The sequence below is a fragment of the Drosophila montana genome, unplaced genomic scaffold (genome assembly GCF_035044405.1).
Source record: "Drosophila montana isolate Dmon_TW-CO22-7 unplaced genomic scaffold, ASM3504440v1 contig_1687_1, whole genome shotgun sequence".
Taxonomy (NCBI): Eukaryota; Metazoa; Arthropoda; class Insecta; order Diptera; family Drosophilidae; genus Drosophila; species Drosophila montana.
Window position 1 is genome coordinate 763,618 of NW_026996616.1, and position 21,936 is coordinate 785,553.

At 42.4% G+C, this 21,936-nt stretch overlaps 1 protein-coding gene across 3 annotated transcripts; it reads left to right on the forward strand.

The window, feature by feature from the left end:
* Positions 1 to 347: 347 nt before the first annotated feature.
* Positions 348 to 21,725, forward strand: Tis11 (Tis11 zinc finger protein). 3 transcript variants are annotated; one of them, XM_064700117.1, is made up of 4 exons: positions 348 to 446; positions 1,800 to 2,332; positions 19,576 to 19,958; positions 20,753 to 21,725. In XM_064700117.1, exons 2-4 carry the CDS (start codon positions 2,243 to 2,245, stop codon positions 21,621 to 21,623), a joined length of 1,344 nt encoding a protein of 447 aa, XP_064556187.1. In that variant the 5' UTR covers positions 348 to 446; positions 1,800 to 2,242; the 3' UTR covers positions 21,624 to 21,725. The 3 variants fall into 3 exon arrangements, with proteins under 3 accessions (XP_064556187.1, XP_064556186.1, XP_064556185.1); XM_064700116.1 differs by having other exon boundaries at positions 384 to 525; XM_064700115.1 differs by lacking the exon at positions 348 to 446 and adding an exon at positions 710 to 973.
* The last annotated feature ends 211 nt before the right edge of the window (positions 21,726 to 21,936 follow it).

Sequence of the window (21,936 nt, forward strand, 5' to 3'; positions counted from 1 at the left end):
TTGGTGGCTTAACAGAGCCATTTTGAGTAATATAATGTTAGCTTAAATTACTAAGCAGTTAACGGACACTGCACCTCTTGGGCATACGAGTTTTCCAATTTATAAAAGCTAAATAAACAAACTCCATGGCACTTAAATTTATTCAATTGTAACACGTATTTAAAAATCAGATCAACAGAACCATATTTATAAATTAAAAATGCTGATCAATTGAAGCCTTGCAGATGTAGTAACATGTCCAATTTGAGTTTAACAGCAGTCATAACAGTGTACATCGAGCATAACAGCGAGCGATTCGATAGAACCGCATAGGATCGCTGTTATTATCGATATTGTTGATGCTGCCATCGATGGTCTATCACCACTACAGTGGGATAACAGTTCATATTTGTAACATTCATTATTGAGAGCGGACGTGTTTTTTGTTTGCTGCATAAAAACAAAAGGTGCGAAACGTGCCAGGATATTTGCAACACTCGTATTTAAGTTAATTTGTGTGCACTCGGCAACGGGATCAGCAGCAAAGTAAGCCACAAGTGTGCGATTGTGTTGTGATCATCAATCATATATATATATACGTATTTTTTTGATAATTTTAAAATTTTGCTCGATCAAAGTAGGCGGCAACGAGTTTGTTATTGAAATTTTTTTTAATTTTTGAAAATAAAAAAAATATAAAAAAAACAGTTAACACACAGCATACATATAGCTATGCAATTTCGGTTGCAAATTGCCTTATAATTTTTATAATATTTTTTTTTCCGTTTTGTTTTTGTTTTTGTTGGTCTTGCCCCTGCAATCGAACATTGAATTGATGTATGTGTGTGTGTGCATGTGTGAAGAGTGCGCGTGTTTTTTACTTGGCACAAGCGCGGGAATTTTGAAGCGTTAAATGTTTGTGAAACCTCGCCAAACGCAACTTTTTTCAAATAAGCGCGCACAAATACAAGTACACGAGGAACGATTCGAATCGGTAAGGCTTAACTGAAATCCCGCAGCTCTCCATCCTAAGTGTGTATGCATCTGTGTGTGTGTGTGTGTGTGTGTGTGTAAAAAAACAAGCCGAAGAGGACATGCATAAAAATTGAAATAAAATCGACGGCAATAACAAAGTCTGCCTGCGCTTGTTCTGCTTGCGCAGCTACAAAATTACACAAACACGTACACACACACACACATGCACCAACAGCAACAGCATGTGATTTGAGCTGAAATACGACCACCACTAGCACACATACACCCGCAAACACACTTGCGTCGCGTGTGTGTGTGTGTGTGTGTGTGTAAAGAACACGATCGGGCAACGACGACGACGACGACAAGCTTATCTCTTGCTGCTGCTGCGAGAACGAAAACGAAGACGATAAAAGCAAAGCAAACAACAACAGCAATCGGCTGTTTTGGAACTAAAAAAAAAAAAACAACATGTATATATATATAAGAAGGGACAAAGTAAATGCGTCGAATATTCAAGTCTCTCTTGGTCGCTTTTGCTCTTGTTTAATGCTTAACACATGTGCGTGAAAATCCTTTTTTTTTTTTTTTTTTTTTTTGAGAGCCGCGGCTCAAATTCGAGTACGTTTGTAAAAACATACACACACACACACACATGCACATGCACATGCACATACACACGCACGATCACACACATTCACGCAGCGCACGTGTAGCTGTGTGATTCTGCCTGCTGCCTGCCTGTTGCCTCTGCCTGGCCCGCGAGTCGCACACACACAATTCGGAGTGTAGAATTTTTTCTAACGCTATCGTTCTTGTTATCTTTGTTTCGTCTCTCCTTCCAGCCTGTTGATTGAAATGCAACACGCGCAACGCAATAACAATACCAACAACAACAAAAACGAACTACAATTTAACTAGCAAATATCGAAATTGTCAAGAAGTCATAACAACAGCAACAACAATCGTTCAACTAGTGCAAATATAAATCCAAACAAAATTTTTAACAATACATCAAAATTCAACGCAATTAAATTTTCAACCAACAGTCAGCAAAAAATAAGAATTAAAAATTAAAAACAACACCAAAACGTCCAGCAAATAATAATAACAACAACAGCAAGAAGAAGAAGAAGAAGAAGTCGACGAAATAGAAGCAAAGATAAAGAATTTGTTTTTGCACTGTCCAGTGAAATACGAGAGCCCGCGCTGAGAAGAAGCAGAGAAGTGTAGAGCGGGAAAGAGAGTGCAGTACGGAGCAGAACAACAGTAAACAACGGCAACAAAAATGTCGGCGACAATTGTACAAAAATCAACTGGAACTGCAAATATCGTTGGCAATACACACTATTTCGAATGCGATGACATATTCCAATCGGTAAGTCTCCACAATGTGCTCAGGATCTACACTCAAAACAACTAAATGAAGCAAAACTCAATTTTGCTCAATTGGAGTTTTTTTTTTTTTTTTTTTAGTTTTTGCATGTGCATGCATACACATACATATATGCGTATATGTATTTGTATTTCATTTCCGTTTGGTTACACTTTTTTTTTTTACACTTTTATTTGTCTTTTTAAATATTTTTATTAAACGTTGATTCATAATTATTTTGGCTGGTAAACACTCAGAAATTTTACAGGCCACATCAAATAAATATGAAAAACAAAAAGAAAAAAAAAACTACCCGATAAGGCGGCAGCGCAGCAGCAGCAGCAGCCACCTACGTCGTGATACGTTAGCAGGTGGCAGCCTTCCAGTCTTCCAGTCCTGTAACTGTAAAACAGTTCGTATTGTCGTCACCAGGCAGCATCGTTAACAAAAGCTCATGATCATATGTATTTAAGTTTCTGCTGCGACGTCGACGTCAACGCCAACGCCAACGCCAGCAGCGGCCCGCCGCAGCTGTTGTTATTATTGTTGCTGCGGGCCGCTGATCGACAACAAATTCGATTAGGTCCGTAAGTTCCGGGTTTGGATTTTCGTTTAGTGATTTTTGCCTTTTGCTTTCAATGCGGAGAGGCTGAGCTGAAAACAAAACAAAAAAAAAACAAAACAAAAAAAACAAACGCCAACAAGAGCTTCAAGTTTAAAGTTATTTGCCGCGACTCTCGATTGCGGTTACGTGCAAAGTTGATGCCATTAACACGGTGAACTGGAAGGGGGTGGAGGGGGGGGGGGCGCTGCGCCAAAGTAGCTTTTGTTTTGTTGCGTACAGAAATGAAAAGAGGAAAAAAAATCAAATAAAAACCCGAGTGCAATGCCGGACGGGTCAAGTAGAACCCAACTATATACAACGAGCAGCAACAATAAACAACTCACCAACACACACACACACACACACACACACGTACAGAGGCGTACAGACATTTGTCACAGGTTGATGTCCGATAAAAGTTGCAAAGCTTTTGTTTTATTTTTTTCTTCTTTTTTTGTTTTCTGTTTTTTCGTATGTTTTCTTTTTGATTGCCTGAACTTTGCCTCGGCACGCAAAAGTATTTGTATTTGTTGTGTTATCGATTATTGAGCGCTATTCGCGGCGATTGCCAGCGATTATTATTGCAATTCCAGTGGAAATTTATTTGGTTTTTCATAATCGCAATCGCCTGGCATTACGCAGCAGTTTTTTTTGTTTTGTTTTTGTTTTTCGACAACTGCAACGGCAGCAGCCAGCAGTAGGCAAAGGCAATAGCAACAAATTGCTGCCGAAAGCGAAAGGGCGCAGCGCACACATACACTCTCACACAACACAACACAACACAGAGGCACACACACATATACATGTAGATGAATGCATACCTAACTGAAACTGAAACTGCTGCAACAAGCGATCAGCGCTGCCGCCGTCGCTGCCGCCGTCGCTGCTGCTAGCGCTTGTTGTGCTTTTATTTTTCTTGCGGTCGCTGCTTCTGTGGCCCAGGCGACAAGTTTGTCCGTTAAGATATGCACTTGAGCGGCAGCAAACACGTTTTATCAAGTTTTTATGCAGCTAAAATGTGTTAAAGGGTATATTGAATTATTAATGGGGAATGGATTAACAAATGTATATAAAGTCTTGATTGGCCAAATCAATATAGATTTGCGCTTTGTTTATTTTTTCTTTATATCGAAGTTTACAAGAACTGAAGTACAAAATTTCTATGTCGCTTCTCGCCGGCTACAGGGCATCTATAAGTTGGGCATACTCGACTCTTGCCAGCATTTTTACTGCTCAGCTGCTTCTACTGCTTTGCATGTTGTGTGTCTTTTTGAGTGAGTGTGTTTGTGTGTGTGTGCGGGCAAAATGCGTTCACTTTTTGTTGTTGTTGTCAGGTGGATGAAGCTGCTGTTCAACTGAAATTCACTTTTTCGCATAACTTTTGATTTCGTCGTCGTTGTCTCGTAGTAGCTGTTACTGTTGTTGTTACTGTTGTTGTTGTTGTTGTTTCGTTACTTTTATTATGAAATTTATATGCACAGCTCTCTTTATGGTTGTTGTTGCTTGCCTGCTTGGCTGGTTAATTTGTTGCTGCTGCTGCTGCGGCTTGCGCCCAAAAGCAAAATGCTTAGTTTGTTATATCAAATCCTCAGCGCTTCGTAATCATATTACGTTTCAGCTTCACAGAGACCCACACATATTTAGACACATACATATATGTACGTTGACGGCAAGGCCAAGGGGCAAGCAGGGACGGAACGAAATGAAATGGAACGGGACAGTCAGTTAGTCAGTCAGTCCGTCCGTCCGTCCGTCCGTCCGTCCGTCCGTCCGTCCGTCCGTCCAGGCAGCGACCACTTTTTACGAATATAATTCCATTTCCTGCCAAGGCGATAACAAACGCCGTCGCGGCCGCTGCATTGTAGGCATGCATGCACATATACATACATACATACATATGCATGCATGTTTACACAAACATACAAACGTGAATAAAACTAAATATGTATTTATGTGTGTGGCTGTGTGCGTGTGTGCATGTCCCGACATCGTCGCCATTGCTGTAGTGTGGCGACTACCTACCTAAGCAGAAGAAGCAACAACAGCAGCGCAAGGGAATAAGAGGAAGAGAAGGGCAACTTCAGCCTGGAACGTCAATTTATTTTATGCGCTGCGATTGAAAACAGTTCGATTAATATGCAGGTCCAGGCCTCAGTCCAACATCTGTGTGTGTGTGTGTGTGTGTGTGTGTGTGCTGGAGTTGGTCTCACCCACACACACAACAGATTCCATGCACAGCAACATGTTGCCAAAGTTGCCGCCATATGCAAGCTGCCGAATGTGCAAGCTTTGTGTCTGCTCACACATATACGTGTTTGTGTGTGTGTGTGCTTGGTGTTGTGTGTTTGTGTTTGAATGCAAGTTAACAGATATACAAATTATAAATAAATTATTTGCGTGCCAGCTACTGACGTTTGCTGCTGTTGCTTATTATTATTATTATTATCGTTGTTCGAGTTGTAAAAAAAAAAAATAATAATAATAAACGAACAGGCAAACGAGCTGAGCGAAATAAATAAATACATATGTATGAGCTACTGCTGTTGTGTGCGTGCGTGTGTGTGTGTGTGTGTGTGTATCAATACTGTGAACGTCTCTGCGTCTGTCTGTCAGTCGTCGAGTGTGTGCACTCGTGCGATGTCGTCGCTCATCGTTCGCTATCTCCCACACCAGCAGCAGCAACAAAAACAACAACAACAACAACAACAGATATGTATGAGCTCCAGCTGCCCTCTCGCTCGGACACACGCGGCCGCACTCATGCCGCGCTTATTGAGCGAGGAGCTGGCCTGCTCTCCTGCTCTTCTGCTCTGCTGCTCTCCTGCCTGCCATCCACTTCATATTCTATTGTCATTGCCTGGCGCTGTTGTTGTAATCTTAAAAATTGTCTTCATATGCGCTTCATGATCATATTTGTTGCTGTTGTTGTTGTTGCCTTGCTAATGGCCGCTCAATTGAGTGCCAAAGTACATACATAAATGTATATGTATGTATATAAGAATGTCTAGGTTTGCATGTATGCACGCATGCGTATGTGTGCGTTTGTCTGTTATTTCTTGCGGTGGGGTCGCCGCGGCTCGTTGGGCGCCTTCAGGGACAGGCACTGACAGAGATGACTACGAGAGAGAGAGAAAGAGAGAGGGAAAGAGCGAGTGAGAGACGCAAAGAACAACTATGAAAATTGATCGAATCTTTAGCTTAAATGTCATTAGCTTGCAAATACTTTGTGGGGGTCAGGCGCTTAAGTACGGCTATTTCGCATAAACAACTGTTTACTGTATCATTCACGCATATGTATGCATGTGTGTGTGTGTGTGTACTGATGTACACATGTACATATGTGTGTCAGACACCGTTATCGCCCAGTTGAAATGGAGAGCTAGAGGTTAACTACAGATTGATTACTTTGGCAGCACATTTAAATTAATCTACTGCTGAACGCAATTGCATTGAAAAATAAATGAATATGTAAATCAAATCAAATACATACATACATATGTAAAAAGCGCTGTTGAAGCCTTGCTTAAGTTGGTTTTACATTCAACCTAACCTCAAACTAACCTAACCTAACCTCAACTGGTTCTCCTTAGCTCTTATTTGAATGAAACTGGAATCTTTCGTTTTCTATATATAAAATACAATTTTTTCTCATTAATCTAGTCTTACGTTCAACCTAACCTTTAAGAAACTAAACTAAAAACATAATGGTAACTAATTCAATTATGTTAAACTGACTTAACCTCAAAGAAAACTTAACGTACTTGAAGAAATCTTCAAACCTAACCTCCTAACCTCAACCTTATCTCAACTGCGCAGAGAAATGCGTCTACATATATATAAATGTTGCTCAAATATGTCATTGATCAAATCGTTTTTCAAACCCAAAACAGAGCTTTAAACAATTTTTGAACAAATATTGATTCAGTTGGATTTGAGTTTGTTTATTTAAACCGTTATTCTGGGTGATTCAGAAATGATCTTTTTAGTAAATACCTAAATGTCGACCAAATGTGCCTAACATGATTGTAAAAATTCATAAAAAATAAATCCCAAACGTATAAATATAAAATATATAGACGATATTTTGCATCTGTCAATAGTTACGTGTAAAACGCAATTTCCCGATCGTATTTCCGTATTTTCTCATAATTTTGAAGCCCGCTTTCAGCCCGATTGGATTTTACCAATCTGTGAATCACTTTTCATAAAGATATTTAACTTGAATATTATAGATATTTGAAAGTCTGTTTGAAGCTGATCGAACAATTTGGTCCGACATTTTTCACGCATTTTCCGACCTGTTTTTCTCCAATTTTCGCCACTTGCCGGTGAAATCACAAACTAAGGCCTTGCTTTCAATCAATCAATCAATCAATGAGTCAGTAAATCAATCCGTCAATCAAACAGTTGGTCAGTCAATCAGTCAGTCAGTCAATCAGTCAATCGATCAGTCAGCCAGTCGGCCAATCAATCAGTGAGTCAATCAATCAGTCAGTCTGTCAATCAATCAGTCCGCCTGATAGAGGGGAAATGGTTGTGTCCGCTGGAGAGTGCACTATCTACATATTTATAGGGTTGTCGCGTGCATTAAAATGTGATTTGAGAGAAAATGTCCGCCCAATAGGAGTGTCCGCTGGGCGAGTATGTATGTATGTGTATGCATATGTATGTGAGTATACACATACATATATGTATGTACATACATGAGGTTGTCCCGTGTTTTAAAATGTGACCTGATTCGTAACCCCAATTTTCTGTTTTACTTTATTGTTATTATTATTATTTTTGTATTTTTTTATATCGTTTTTGAGGGTTTTTCCGCTGCAATTATTATGATTATTATTACAAAATGCGAGTATTTATTATGATTATTATTATTATTTTTTGGTGGTTGTTTCTGTTGAACAAATGTTTGCGTTTATTTCGTTTTTGATGCGGGCCACAGACATCGCGTAATGTCGGAAAGGGGGGGGGGGGAGGGGGGATAAAATAAAAAAAAACCCAAAACGCAGGCAACAAATTTGTATTATTTATTATTTTATTTTGCTTGCAACATCACTTTTTTTTTTATTTTCCTTTTTCTTTTGCTCGTCATTCGATTCGCTTGCCAATCCAAAAAATATATGTACATATAAAAAAAAAAAACAACAAAATGAAGAAGAAGAAAACAACAACAACAACAACGAAAAAATCCAATCGCAATCGAATTCGAATCGAATCTATTATATAATGAAGTTGCCGTCTTCTTGCGCAGCGACGTCGACGTTGACGGCGACAGCGACATCGTCTCTGCGGTCGCCGTTTGTTTAGTAGATTTCCATTCACATTCACTGTCGCTTTTTGATTACTTGCTGCCTGCTGTTGTTGCTGTTGTAGTTGTAGTTGTAGTTGTTGTCGACTGTTGCTTTTGTGCGGGCAGCCGTCGCCATCGTCGTCTGCTCTTTCAACTGGTTTTACAGGACGAATAGCAGCAAAATGTGTGAGAGGGAGAGCAAGAGAGAGAGAGAGAGAGAGAGAGAGAGAGAGAGAGCGCGCGCTGTGTAGAGCCGGAGCGCAAAGATCAATTTGGGAGAGTGCGTGTATTGCTGGCTATTGTTGCGTTCTAAACAAGCAACCCCCGTGTGTGTGTGCCCCCCCCCCCCCCCCCTCTCTCTCTCTCTCTATCTACCCATCGCATGCTCCTATTGTAACCGGGCTCCAGACATTTCGCCGTTGATTTTGTTTGCCGCTCACGAACGATTCGAACTCAAGACCCGCAGCCGTAGCCGTTTTTTTTTGTTGTTGTTGCTGTTGCTGCTGTTGTTTCCCCCCCGCAAACCGCGTTCGCTCTACGATCGACCACGTGTTCAACATATTCTCAACATGTTGGCCCCGACTTCAAACTTGCCTGTGTTTGCTTCGACCGCTGCCCTGCCCTGCTCTGCTCTGCTCTGCCCTACCCTTCCCTTATTTTTCATGTTTTGCCTGCATAGCCTGTTTAGCACTTTTGTTGTTGTTGTTAATTTTATTATGTTGCCTTTTGCTTAGTTCTTGTTGTTTGCCTTTGAGGTTTTTTTTTTGTTGATTTTGGTTGCGGGTTATCAAATTGCCGATATATAGATGAATGTGAACATATATATATATATATATGTATGTGTGTGTATGTACATATGTATTGGTGCAGGCAACAGGCACAGGAGCTCTGCTGTGTATAGTGGGGTGAGGGGTTGGATCAGAAGCAACGCTCAAAGTGTACACGAAAAATACAAACAACTGAAAAACGGCCACTCGCCTATGTGTGTGTGTGTGTGTGTGTGTGCAGGCAGCTGCTGATAGTGCATTAATGACGCTGCTATTACCCCGCCTACCCGTACCCCAACCCCCCACGGCAGCAGCCCCCTAACGCATATTGTCAAGTGTTCAATTGAATGCAATCCAATGATTCCTGCATGTACGTATGTATGTACGCACGTGCATATGTGTATGCATACTGTATATTTATGTACGTGTGCGTGTGTGTGTGTGTGTATATATTACTGTATGTATTTATTGCAATCGAATGAGTTCTGCTTTAAAGACTTTCATTTGAAACGGAAACCGAAACTTTTTTTACCGTACTAAATGACAGAAGAAAAAAAAACTGTAAAGCTCGAGTGAGTTTTAGAAAGAACCAGTTAAATCCGCTCAATTTTTTGAAACTAATATATGTACATATTGATAACTTTTACTGATCCTTAAAATTTCTTGTTATGTTTTCTTGTACCCATTGAAATGAGCTGAAACGTGTAACCCAAAGTCAGGCTTAAAGAAATAATAATCACAGGGTATATATCAGTCGCTCAACTATAGCAAAGTAAGATTTGGTGGCATGGAGCGTTTGATGAAAGCCGTAAGAATATTATTTGGCTAAACAAATTATTGGCTTTTCTAAAATATTGGAATTATTTTCAATGGGGCTTCGTGCCATAGGTAATTCGAAACTGCTTAATTCCAATTACTGGAAACATTATTATCATATTTACCATATTTAAAATCAATAATAAGAAAATTCCTTTATAATTGGCAACATTCCAGTTTCTGGAGAGTTCCAATTTGAAGACGACAAATGAGTTCGATATCGAACGATTGAAATAAATCTCCACCCCCCACACTCTCTCTCTGTCTCTCCTCCTGCTTCACTGTTTGAACCATTTTGATATTTATTTGAATGTAATTTGTTTTCTCTATCTTCCAAGCTTTATCGTCCTTTTGCTGCTGCTGATTAAGTTTCGTTTACTTCTCTTTATGTATTTATACACTTAATGCCCATACATACATACATATACATATGTGTATGTGTTGATCTCGTTGCTTCTTTGCCTGCCCTTTTCGTTCTGCTGCTGCTGCTGTTGCTGTTGCTGCTGCTTCTTCTTCTTCTGTTCACTCACTGTTCAGTTTTCAGTTTTGCTTATCGCAAGCGAAAAAAAAAGTATAGAAAAAAAAAAGATTATTATTATATGAACTAACTAACCCAATAATAAGTATTCTTATCGAATTAAATCACACACACACACAAACGTATATGTACACACTTATGTGTGTTTGTTTTTGTCCATATGCGACTGAGTGTGTGTGTGTGTGTGTGCGTGCGTGCGTGTGTCAAACAAAAAAGTGTCAGCAAGGGGTCTCGGCGTTGGCAGATAGGCAGATAAAGAGAGAGATAGTGCGGCCTAGCGGCAGAGAGAGGGAGAGGGAGAGTGAGCGAAGTGTGGAGATATGGAGTGAGGGAGGCAGCAAGAGCGGCAGGGCATTGTTAGAGCTGTGACAACGACAACAACAACAACAACAACAGCAACAGCAACATGTGCACATGTTTTGTTGTTGTGCTTCTTTATTGTTTTCTTGTAATGCATATTTCGTTGTTGTTGTTTTTTATTTTATGGATATTTATGTTCTTCACATGAAGCAAAAGTAGCCAACGACGAGACAGCCGAAATGAGTTTGAGTGCATTCAGTGCTGCATGTGTGTGTGAGTGTGCCCTGAGCTGCCATGTGCGGCACACACACACTCACACATACACACACACAGACACGCAGCAAGTCAAAAGTGTTACTGCTTGTTGTTGTTGTTGCCGTTTGCTGATAAGCGCTAAGAACTTTGATATAGAGCAACAGAAAACAACAACAATAACAATAACAAGTGGTTTCGTCTGGCGCACACATGACAGGAGTAAAAAAAAAGGTTGCTACAGCAGGCAGAGAGAGACAGAGAGAGGGATCGAGGGAGGGAGGAGTGGAGTGGGAGCATAAACAGCAAGAGCACGTGTGCAATAAGCTTAGCTCTTCAATTAGGCTTAAGAGCAGCTTGCAATAAGTATGAAGAGAGCACGCAAAAATAGCATCAAGAGGCAACAGGCAAACGAATTGAAGGAAAGAGTAACAGAATGAGCATAAGTAGGGGAAGGCGCTTGAAGCTTGGCTGCATCAGGAAATCGAGCGGCAGCAGAACTACAACAAGAACAGTTATGTGAAGGGCTGACGAATATTGAATACCCTTGCAGGCACACAAGAAAAAGTATGCAAGCTATTGAACGCGTCTTTAATATATTTGTAAGCTTATTTTCCATATCTCCAAAGCAAGCAAAGTTTTCGGAACACATTTAAAAGACCTTCTGCAAGGAGAGTAAAACTTGATGATTTTCGAAGTCGAATTCGAAATTCGATGTCGCGTCGATAATGCTGATGTCGTAAATTTGTTGTTCTGAAACACACACACACACACACACACACACATACATATGTAAGTAGCAAGTGATGTATATGTGTACATACACAACACACGCTGAAAACACAAACAAAATATGTAAGCACGCACAGAGTGAAGCACAAGCCCCCCGCCCCGCCCCCTCTCTAGCTCCCTCCCTTCCACGCAGATAAGGCTTGAGGCTGATAGCCAACGGGCAACAGCTTCGAACAACGTTCGAAAGTGATAGGTGAAGGAGAGAGGGTGAAGGGTTGTCAGCTGAGGACAACTAGGCAAAAGGCAAGGGAAATAATTCGTTTCTTTGATGAAGCATAAATTATGCTTATCGATAGTTGCTGTATCGATACATACAAAGAATCTGTCACAGATGACAGTTAAAAAAAAAAACCACGTGCAGTGGTTACTCCCTTGAGCGGACTTACAGTGCCAAAAAACACATGAAGACAAATATTAATTGACAATTGATTATATTCTATACATTTTAAAAGATATTGCTTTGATATTATTTGTTATTTATTTTTACCGATCTATTATTCCATTTCTCCGCTCGAGGTAGCTGTCCGTTAGTAGAGCATTCACTGTACCTTATGCATTTAAGAAAGTATGTTTGTGTGTGTGTGTGCCATAAAGATATGTAGATCACTTGTAGAATACACAACACACATGTATGTATGTTTATTTATCTTATCAGTTTGGCAATAAATGTATGTATGTGCGTATGTGTGAATGTTCACATTACCGAAAGCAGAGACACGATATGTCACTTTATCATCTTCACTTTTCTGAGAGAGGGGGGTCGCATTTAGTAGAACATGCGATTAAAGAGATTGTCTGGGAGAAGATGTTTTATGTCTTAAGTAGCTCAGCGTACTTATGATCTTACATATACATATGTACATATTTATAAATAAAGATAAAGCACTTATTTAGAACGGAAACAATTGCACACGAACATTAAAAATAGCTTAAATTTACACTTCATATTTCCAGTGTAGACAACATTTCTAACAATTAATCTAAATTTGTCACGTGCGTGGCCCTGAAATGATTTATCTAAATGAATGTCCATCGTATTGAATATGCACTGTAGTTACGCATATCAAAATGTTTTTCCATATGAGATGTGATCGATACAGTTTTAAAATTTGCATCCCATTTGGAATGCAACTAACCCACATACATAAATACATACATGCAAATGCGCACGCACGCACACACACGCACACAGCTATTAATGTGCAAATGTAATTGACATTTCTCCATAACTTTGCCATGCAGTCGCACTCACACACAAGCACATACATCCATACACAGACTTCCATTTTTAATCTGGCCTCGTTTTGCGTGCCCTTTTTATTTGCTTCCTTGCTTTCCAGTTTCAGTTCCACTCCACTCCCCTCCACTCCCCTCCCCTCCCCTCCCCTCCCACTCGCTCACGCAATTTGCAATTTCGATTATAAGTTGTAACTTCAACTCGGAAACTGCAATCGCGATTGCATAACATTTCTATGTAACTGTTTGTGTGTAGAGCCCCACAGAGGGAGCGGGAGAGTTTTTTTTTTTTTCACGTATCCATGCTTGGTTAGCCTCCAGTTTTTAATTGTCTTTGGTTTTTCGGTTTTGACAATTACAACATTTTTTGTTGTCATTGTGTGTGTGTGTGTGTGTGGAGGGCAAACCCAATTGGCAGAATGCGAAAACTGCGCAAACGCAGCGCCATGCATTGCGACAGCGCTGCAAGCAGCGCAGCAGCAGCAGCATGAGAGGAAGAAAAAGAAGCAGCATGAGCTTGACTGGCAACAACAAAAGCAACAAAAACAATAGCATTAACGAAACGTATATATTTTTTCTTAATTTATTTTGTATTTGAAAACCCTTCGACTACGACTTTGTGGCGGATTTGCTTTTTGTTTTTGTTTCTCTTTTAATTTTTTTTTTTTTTTTTTGTTGTTTTCTGTTGCTGTTGTTGGCTTTTTTTTAATGGTTGTTGTGCTCCGAATTTAGCAAGGCCAAGTTGTTGTTGCTGCTGCTGCTGCTGCTGCTTAATGTTTGTGAAGTTTTCTTTTATTGTATTTTATTATGTGTTGTGTTGTTGTTATGTATTGTGTATTTCGTGTGTATCATGTATGTATATGTTTTGTGTGTTGAAGCCGGTTCGACCAACGACTTGGAAAGAGGAAGCCAAGTCAACGTCTGCGTCGACGTCGACGTCAACGATTGGCAATGAAACGAAACTGGCACGACGCGACGCCAGCAGCGGCGCATGCGTCGACGCGTCTTCGCGTCATTGCTTAACATTTGCCTCTCGCTTGCACGCATGCGCCCCAAGCGCTTTTGCTTTTGCTTTTGCTCATGTGTCTGACTGTGTGTGTGTATGTGAGCGCTTACCAAATATTAACAACGGACGCACAATGAAAACGACACGAAAATGTGAAATGCTCAAATCGACCTAGACCTCAATCGATGGATGGGCCAAGTTGGTCGCCCTACCTATACCCCCCTTCCCCCACTGCCGTACCTAGCCCTTGCTGCGATTGTTACTTGTTACGTTGTGTTGTGTTGCGTCGCAGCCTTTGGCAACATTATGTAAATAATAACTTGGCAATTGCTGCTGCTGTTGCTGTTGTTGTTGTTGTTGTTGTTGCTTGGCTGGTTTTTTGCTTGGGTTTTTCGTTTGACGAAACTTAACGACAAAGTTTGGAGACGTCATTGAGATAGCAGACATCTACGAACATATGTATATTGCGAAATAAATACTTGCCATACTTACAGTTAGCCAAAAAGCTAGCGCGCTCTCTCTCGCACGCCTGCTGCGATTTGTGTGCATGCATATATGCACATACATATATATGTATGTGCATATGCATATGCAGTGCTTCATTCTCTACACTTTGCCGATCCTGTTGTGCTGCACCCGCGCACACACACACACACACACACATGCACAAATGCATGCACACGTACATTTGTAAATATCACGTCGCATTATGTGCTTTATCACTGAGTTGAGTTTTATTTGACTTGCGAGTTTCTGTCTGTGTGTGTGTGTGTGAGTGCATTGATTACTCGCCAACTGGATGACAGCAGCCGGAGACGACTTAGAAACAGTAACCAACAACAACAACAACAACAACAACAAGTGGCTGGCAGCGTTTGTGATTGGACCTAGCGACCGACTGTCGATTGATTGAGCAACGTGCCCATACCTCACCCCCCCCCCCCCCCAATCCCCCTTTAATACGCCAGCGCCAGCTCAGTTCCATTCCATGCCATTCCTCATTTCCAACCCCCACCAATTGTGGACCAGCTGCTTTTCTTGTTGTTCTGTTTAGGGGTAAAGCTTGCTGCATTCATGGAAGGGGTAGGTTGAGAGCTAGAACGAAGTGGGGGGGGGGGTTGGTAGAGCTGTTGCTGCCTGCGTCGCTGTCGACGTCGTCGTCTGAGTCTGAGTCTCAGTCTGACTGGGCGCTCCATGTGTTAATTACCAAGTCAAATTTGCCTTGCGACAATTAAAACGATCGACGTTTAGATGTCGTGGGGAAGGGGGAGGGGCTGGCACTCAAGGAGTAAGCATGTAGGTGCGTATGTGAGTGTGTGAGTGTGAGGAGGAAGGAGGCGGCGGGGTGCAGCGAAAGGGTCTGATTGGAAACTTTGTATAGGTTTAGCTTTGTGGCAATGTGCGTCGATTGGTTTATCGATTGTTTGTCGACTGCCTTAACATTGCCTATCGATTGTTTACATTATTGCCCGACGCTTATTGCTTATCGATTGCTTGGCGTAATTGTCATCAATTGGAATCAATTGATTATCGTTATTATATTTGATTGGATATTATTGGATATCGTATCATTGTTTGTCTTTACAGTTGTTGATCGATCTGTATCCGATGGTTATCGTTTGACTCGGGCTGTTTTGGTATCGATTATCGAATGTTTTCAGTTAAGTTTGTATCGTTGAGCCTGCATTTCGATTATCGATTACTCTTCACTCACAATCGTGAATCGACTTTCATTCGATAAGTTGAATTGAAAGTTATTAAAAAATGTTAAGTTTGCAGTTGGTGAATTATATCGATTATTTTTTGCCTGCAGCTTTGCATTTATCGATGCGCAACCACAATTTAATGAATATATACATAAATATATATTCTCATACGATTATTTTTTTTCGATCTTTTGCCGTTAATTTTGTCGCTGCTGCTGCTGCTTTCCAGTTAAACTTCCAGTTTTGATAGCTGCTCGTAACTAATTGCTAATGTTATTCCCATTCCCCCTTCCAGTCAAACTATATGCCATATGCATATGTGTGCGTATGTATGTGTATGTAGTATGTATTTGCGTGAGTTAAGATTTAAGCTTACATACAAATGTATAAGCGCCGCGCCAATACCCCTCGCCTGTGCCCCCCCCCCCCCTCTCTGGCAGTCCCATTCCCTTTCAGCTTTGTTACCTGTTCGTGCAGGTTATTGTTGTTGTTTTTGATTTAAAGCTAGCATTATAAATAACACCTATAATAACTATGTATTCATTTTCAATTCGCATATTTGTACATACATATGTAGACACCCGCGACGCCCCGCGACGCCCCGCACCGCGCCGCGCCCTCTGCGTCGGGCCGCCTTCTACCTGTTCCAAAGCTTTGATCTGTGTGTGCGCAGAATAAAGCGCGTCTCTGTTGCTCTCTCGCTCTAACATTTACTCTCCGCGCGCGCGCGCTGCTGCGTCTGTATTGGTGTTAGCTCATCGAGGTTATGGATATTGCGTCGTCGTCGTCGACGTCGTTGTTGTTGTCGACGTCGTTGTCGTTGTTGTTGTTGTTGTTGTTGTTGTTGTTGGCTTTATAAACCAGTTAGTCAGCCAGGCAGTCTTCAGCATCACACACACACACACACACATAGCTAGGTAGGTAGGCACGCTTGTGTGTGTGTGTGTGTGTGTGTGCGAACGTGTTTACGATACAACAACAGCAAAGGCAGCAACAGCCAAGCCAAAGCCAAGCCAAGCAACAAAAAATCTTACCTAACAGCAGCTCATACATATTTACATAAATACAAACATACAAACACACACACGCACACACATACGCACACTTATACATTGTAATCATTTGTTATGCTAAAAAAAAAAAACAATCATAAAATGTCAAATTGAGAGTTGATGTGCCAAATTGAACCGGAACTTTGCCAAGCCAAGCTCTCGCTGCATGCAGCGCAGCGACCGAGGCAAAAAAAAAACCCATCAAGAATCAAGGCAAGGTCTAAGCGGCAATAAAAGCTCGAAAGCAGCAACTGCAACAGCAACATAAAAAGCGCAACATGTGTACAAAGCAAATGTTGCCAACAGCAGCAACACTCACACACACACACATGCAGACACACATACAAGTTAGAAGCCCGCAGACTGCAAAGAAAAGTAAACTTATTTTCATTTTCAAATGAAAGGGAAATTCTCACCTAGATGAAAGATGTGGCGAGCAGCAAACCGCACACACAGACACACACACACACACACACGCACACACACAGACAGAAAACTTGTAGAGTTGCCTATCCATAAATACATAACAACACGCACACAAGCACATGCGTATATAGCGCAAAAAGCAAAAGCAAAGGCAAAAGCAAAAACCACAGCAACAAAACAAGAGTTGCGGCCTCAGTCGGCGTCGCTGCGACAGCGGCGCTCTGATCTATTTGTCTGCTTTTCATTGTATGGCCGCCGGCCACACAGTCACCCCCTTCCCCCTTTCTCCTTTCCCCTCTCCCCGTGCATAAAGCCCCACAGAGCCGAAGCGTTCGCTGATTGCCGAATTGGGCACAGGGTATACGGGTATCGCGGGCTGCACTCTGTACTCCTGTTTATCTTGTCTTTTGTACACACTCACACACCAACACACACACACACACACACACACGCGCACACATGCAGAGATGAATGCGCGGCCAACTTGAAGTTGTTTTTGAACACGTTTTAGCGTTGCGACGGCGGCGTCGCACTACCCCGCTCCCACTCACCAGCGATTGCCTGTTTCCATATGTTTGTGTGCGTGTGTGTGTGTGTGTGTGTGGTACTTTATGCAAGCAAAGCTTAAGCGGCCGCAAATGATGCCGTAAGCGCGAAGTTGGTCATAACAGTCGTAAAAGTTTGCTAACTTGTTGCGCAGACTTGTTGCTGTTGTTGCAGCGTTGCCAGATTGTCGCCAGCATCAGCTGAGCCGCTGCTGTCATGCAACGGAGCAACCAACTGCAATTTAACTGTAAAGCCGAGCGAAAACTAAAATGAATGAGCGCTCAATGCTGAATGAATGTCACATTGTGTCTGAGTGCGATAAATGGCAAGTGTGTTGTGCTGTAAAGCATATTGATAAATTCACTTAGGATCCATTAAAAAAAACGATAATGAAAAATATTAATAAACTCAATGAATCAGTGTAGTCGATAAGCAATCAACGAAATCACTCGAAAGATAGTCAAATGAATCACTCAAGAACTTTAGATTCAATTACGAATGAGCGTCAATGCGAAAGTGCACGGCAACTGTCTGGCAACGCTTGGCGCAGGCCCGCCGGCCGCGCACGCGTCTGTCGACCACGGTGTCTGTGTGTGTGTTTGTGTGTGTGTGTGTGTAAGTGCGTGTTAAGTGGCAACCAGTTTGGCTCGTTGTTGTTTTTCGTATTTTATTTTTATTTTTACCTTAACGACGGCTGCTGGGCCCCAAAAATTAAGTTTTCTTGTGTTGTTGTTTTTTTCTCTTTGTTTTTTTTTTTTTTTGGCCGCGACGGCGTCTTCGTTTGCTTTGCTTGCTTTTGGTCCGTTTGCTGCTGCGCGTTGTTTGGTGTTCGTGTTCGTGTTCGAGTTTGTGTTATGTGTGTGCGCGCGTGTGTGTGTGTGTGTTTGTTGGCTTGAACTTGAGCTCTATACATATGTAATTGGCGCTGTTGTTTGTTGTTGCTGTTAGTTGGCTGTGCCTCTCTCTTTCGCTCTGGTAGCTTGCGTGCCTGTGTGTATATGCATATGTGTGTGTGTGTGTGTGTGTGGTTGTGTGTGTGGTTCGCTGGTTGCATAACATGTTACAGCATCGCACGAAAATGAACAACAACAATACCAACAACTATACACAAAGAAAGACAGAAAGAAGAAAAAAAAAAAACCGAAACTGATGACGACACACGCCAAGTCTGCTGCGAGTGGGAAGAGGGAGTAGATGGGAGCGGGTTGGTGCGGGTTGGAGCGGGTTGGAGCGGGTTGGAGCGGGTTGGAGCGAAGTGAAGTAGAGTGGAGAGCGAACGGGCATTGCCGTATTGAGCAGCTGTGTGTGGAGAGCTTGCGGCGCCGTCGCCGTCGCCATGTCCGTGTGCGTGTGCGTGTTGTTAATGTTGCCATTGTTGTAGCTGTTATTGCTGTTGTTGTTATATTGGTTAATGGCTGGAAAATTACATATATGCATACATATAACATTTGGCTGCTATTTTTATTTTTATTTTTGCAATATCATTACCATTACAAGTAACTGCTGCGGCGGCCCAAAATTAATTTTAGCTAACTGCGCTGCCGACGTCGCCGTCGACGTCGCTAGCTAGACAAGCAGCAATTGAGCTAGCGCCTTTTGCTTTTGCTTTTGCTCTTTACTCTTTACTTATAGGTCAAGTTAAAAGTAAAAGTATTATGTATGTGTGTGTGTCGCCCATTTAAGCGCGTCTCTCTGTGTGTGTGTGTGTGTGTCGCTGCCGCTGCTCTGCTCCTCTGTCTCCTTTGCACATTCGCTACATTTTGTCGCGCTTTTTTGTTGCTTTTGTTTGCGAAATGAGCTGCACAGAAAGAGAGGGAGAGAGCGAGAGGCAGGCAATCAGTGCAAAAGGCGCGCAGCGCGAAAGCTCGGCTGATATTAATTGTTTGCTTTTTTTTGCTGCGTCTTGTTACAGGTTGTCAGTGATATGCAGCAGCAGCAGCAACAGCAGCAGCAACAGCAGCAGCAGCAACTGGATCACATCCTGGACGCCAGCATGGAACAGCACCTAACCGATAAGGATCATCTTCAGCAGCAGCAGCAGCAGCAGCAACTGCTGCATCAGCAGCATCATCGCTTGCATGGACCGTTAACGCGAACCATCTCACAGCCGGCTCAGCGGCTGAGCCAATTGACACAACAACAACAACAGCAACAACAGCAGCAACAGCAGCAGCAGCCGCAAGTTGCTTCGCTGGTGACCATCATTGAGAATCTGAGCAACATAACGCTGCACCGCAAGTTGGAGCGCACGCAGTCGGAGCCGCTGCCGCCGCAGCAGCCAATGAACACATCGCGGTAAGTAGAGCTTCTTCTTCTTCTTAAGTTCCAATTGAACATGTTGCGTGTGTGGGAGTGCGTGGCGTACGGCGAAGTTCGCGCTTGCTGCGAGCCTGAGTATAAAGGACTATAGAATCAGGGTTGCCACCTAAACAAAAATGTGCATTTATATTAAACGGGTATATTTTTGTATTTAATTATAATTTCTATAATAAGCTAGACAGTTTTAGCAGCAGTTCAATGCTTTACTTTTATTTCACATGCAAATAATTTAAATATAAAAAATTTCAAAATAATTAAGCTGCCAGTTTTAGTAACTGGTGGCAACTCTGTGTGGAATTCGCTTGTCGCAATACGCCTGCGCAACAGTTGAGCGTGAGACAGGTTTGCGGCGAGATCCTGTTTGCACACAGCCGAACGCAACATGCCTGTGCAACAGGCTCTAAGCGAAATAAGGTTCGATTGGACTGCTGAGTTGTTCGAGTTTCAAAGTCAAAAAAAAAGCTAAATAGTGTTTCAGCTAGTAAAAAGCTAGCTTCAGCCATAGGCAAGCTAATTTCAAGCGACTGCAGCAGGCAGCCAAACGCAACATGTTTGTGCAACAAGTTTAGAGCAAACTCGAAACTTGGAACTCCCGATAGGCAATTGCAGCGGGGCCGCAGTCGAGCGCATGCAATTTTGTAGACTTCCAGCTGCCCAGCTTTCGTCAAGTGCACGCCTACAAAATGCAAAGCTTTCGTCGAGTGCAAATGTACTTATGTTTTTTCTCTCTCTCTCTCTCTCTCTCTCCCACTATCCCGTTAACCCTGCAGCTACAAGACGGAATTGTGTCGTCCGTATGAGGAGGCCGGCGAATGCAAATACGGCGAAAAGTGTCAATTCGCCCACGGCTATCACGAGTTGCGCAACTTGCAGCGTCATCCCAAGTACAAGACCGAATATTGTCGCACCTTTCACAGCGTCGGCTTCTGTCCCTACGGACCGCGCTGCCACTTCGTACACAATGCGGACGAGGCGCGTGCGCAGCAGCAGCAGCAGCAGCAGCAACAACAGCAGCAACAGCAACAGCAGCAACAACAACAACAACAGGCGGCCAAAACGTTCCAGAAGCCTGCGCAGCTGACCAGCAACAACAACAACAGCAGCAGCAGCCAATACTTTTTGCCGCTGAGCCCGCCGCTGAGCATGAGCACCGGTTCGGACCGCGAATCGCCGACCGGCTCGCTCTCGCTGTCGCCCACAAATTCGCTGACAAATTTCCCATTCCATGAGGCGGCCGCCTACTTGAGTATGCCCAACAATTGTAACGGTACTACGGGCAATGGGCACGCCTCCTCGGCTTCGTCGACGTCCTCGGCGTGCGGCTTGGCGCCGGCCACGCCTCCGGATAGCCCAAATGCGCCCATATCGCCGGTGCATACGCCGCCGCCGCCGTCGTCGTCGTCGTCGTCAGCGCAGTACGAGAACAACAACAACAACAGCAACAACAGCGACAACAGCGACAACAACAACAACAAGCAGCTGCTGCAGAAGAGCATCAGCTCGCCGTTGCAACAGCACGAGGAGGCGCCACGGCTGCCCGTTTTTAATCGTTTGAGCTCATCGACAGCCGCCACAATTTTATTGCAAAAATCTCAGACAATTAATCGATATCCGATCATTCCGCAGGAGAGTTTCTTGTAATCGGCGGCGCCACCTTTGTGGTGAATACAGACAAAAGGAAATTCACCATATGCCGTTTTTCCCCCTCCCCCAATATCCACAAACACACACACACACACACACTCTCTCTCTCTCTATCTATCTATCTATCTGTCTATCTCTCATTTACTCACTGACTCAAACAAGATCTTATATATATATATATATGTATATATGTGTGTATATATGTGTGTATATATGTATATATATATATTTATATATCGACTATATATTTAGTCTTTAATTTAAATACTGGACAAATAAGAAGGAAGAAACAAAAACAAATCAACAAAAC

What these genes read in the sequence shown, in the direction of transcription:
- Tis11 (XM_064700117.1), top strand. Translation starts at nt 2,243, where the DNA reads ATGTCGGCGACAATTGTACAAAAATCAACTGGAACTGCAAATATCGTT. An exon ending in GCGATGACATATTCCAATCG is followed by an intron (nt 2,333 to 19,575) that starts GTAAGTCTCCAC and finishes GTCTTGTTACAG; the next exon opens with GTTGTCAGTGATATGCAGCA. An exon ending in CAGCCAATGAACACATCGCG is followed by an intron (nt 19,959 to 20,752) that starts GTAAGTAGAGCT and finishes TTAACCCTGCAG; the next exon opens with CTACAAGACGGAATTGTGTC.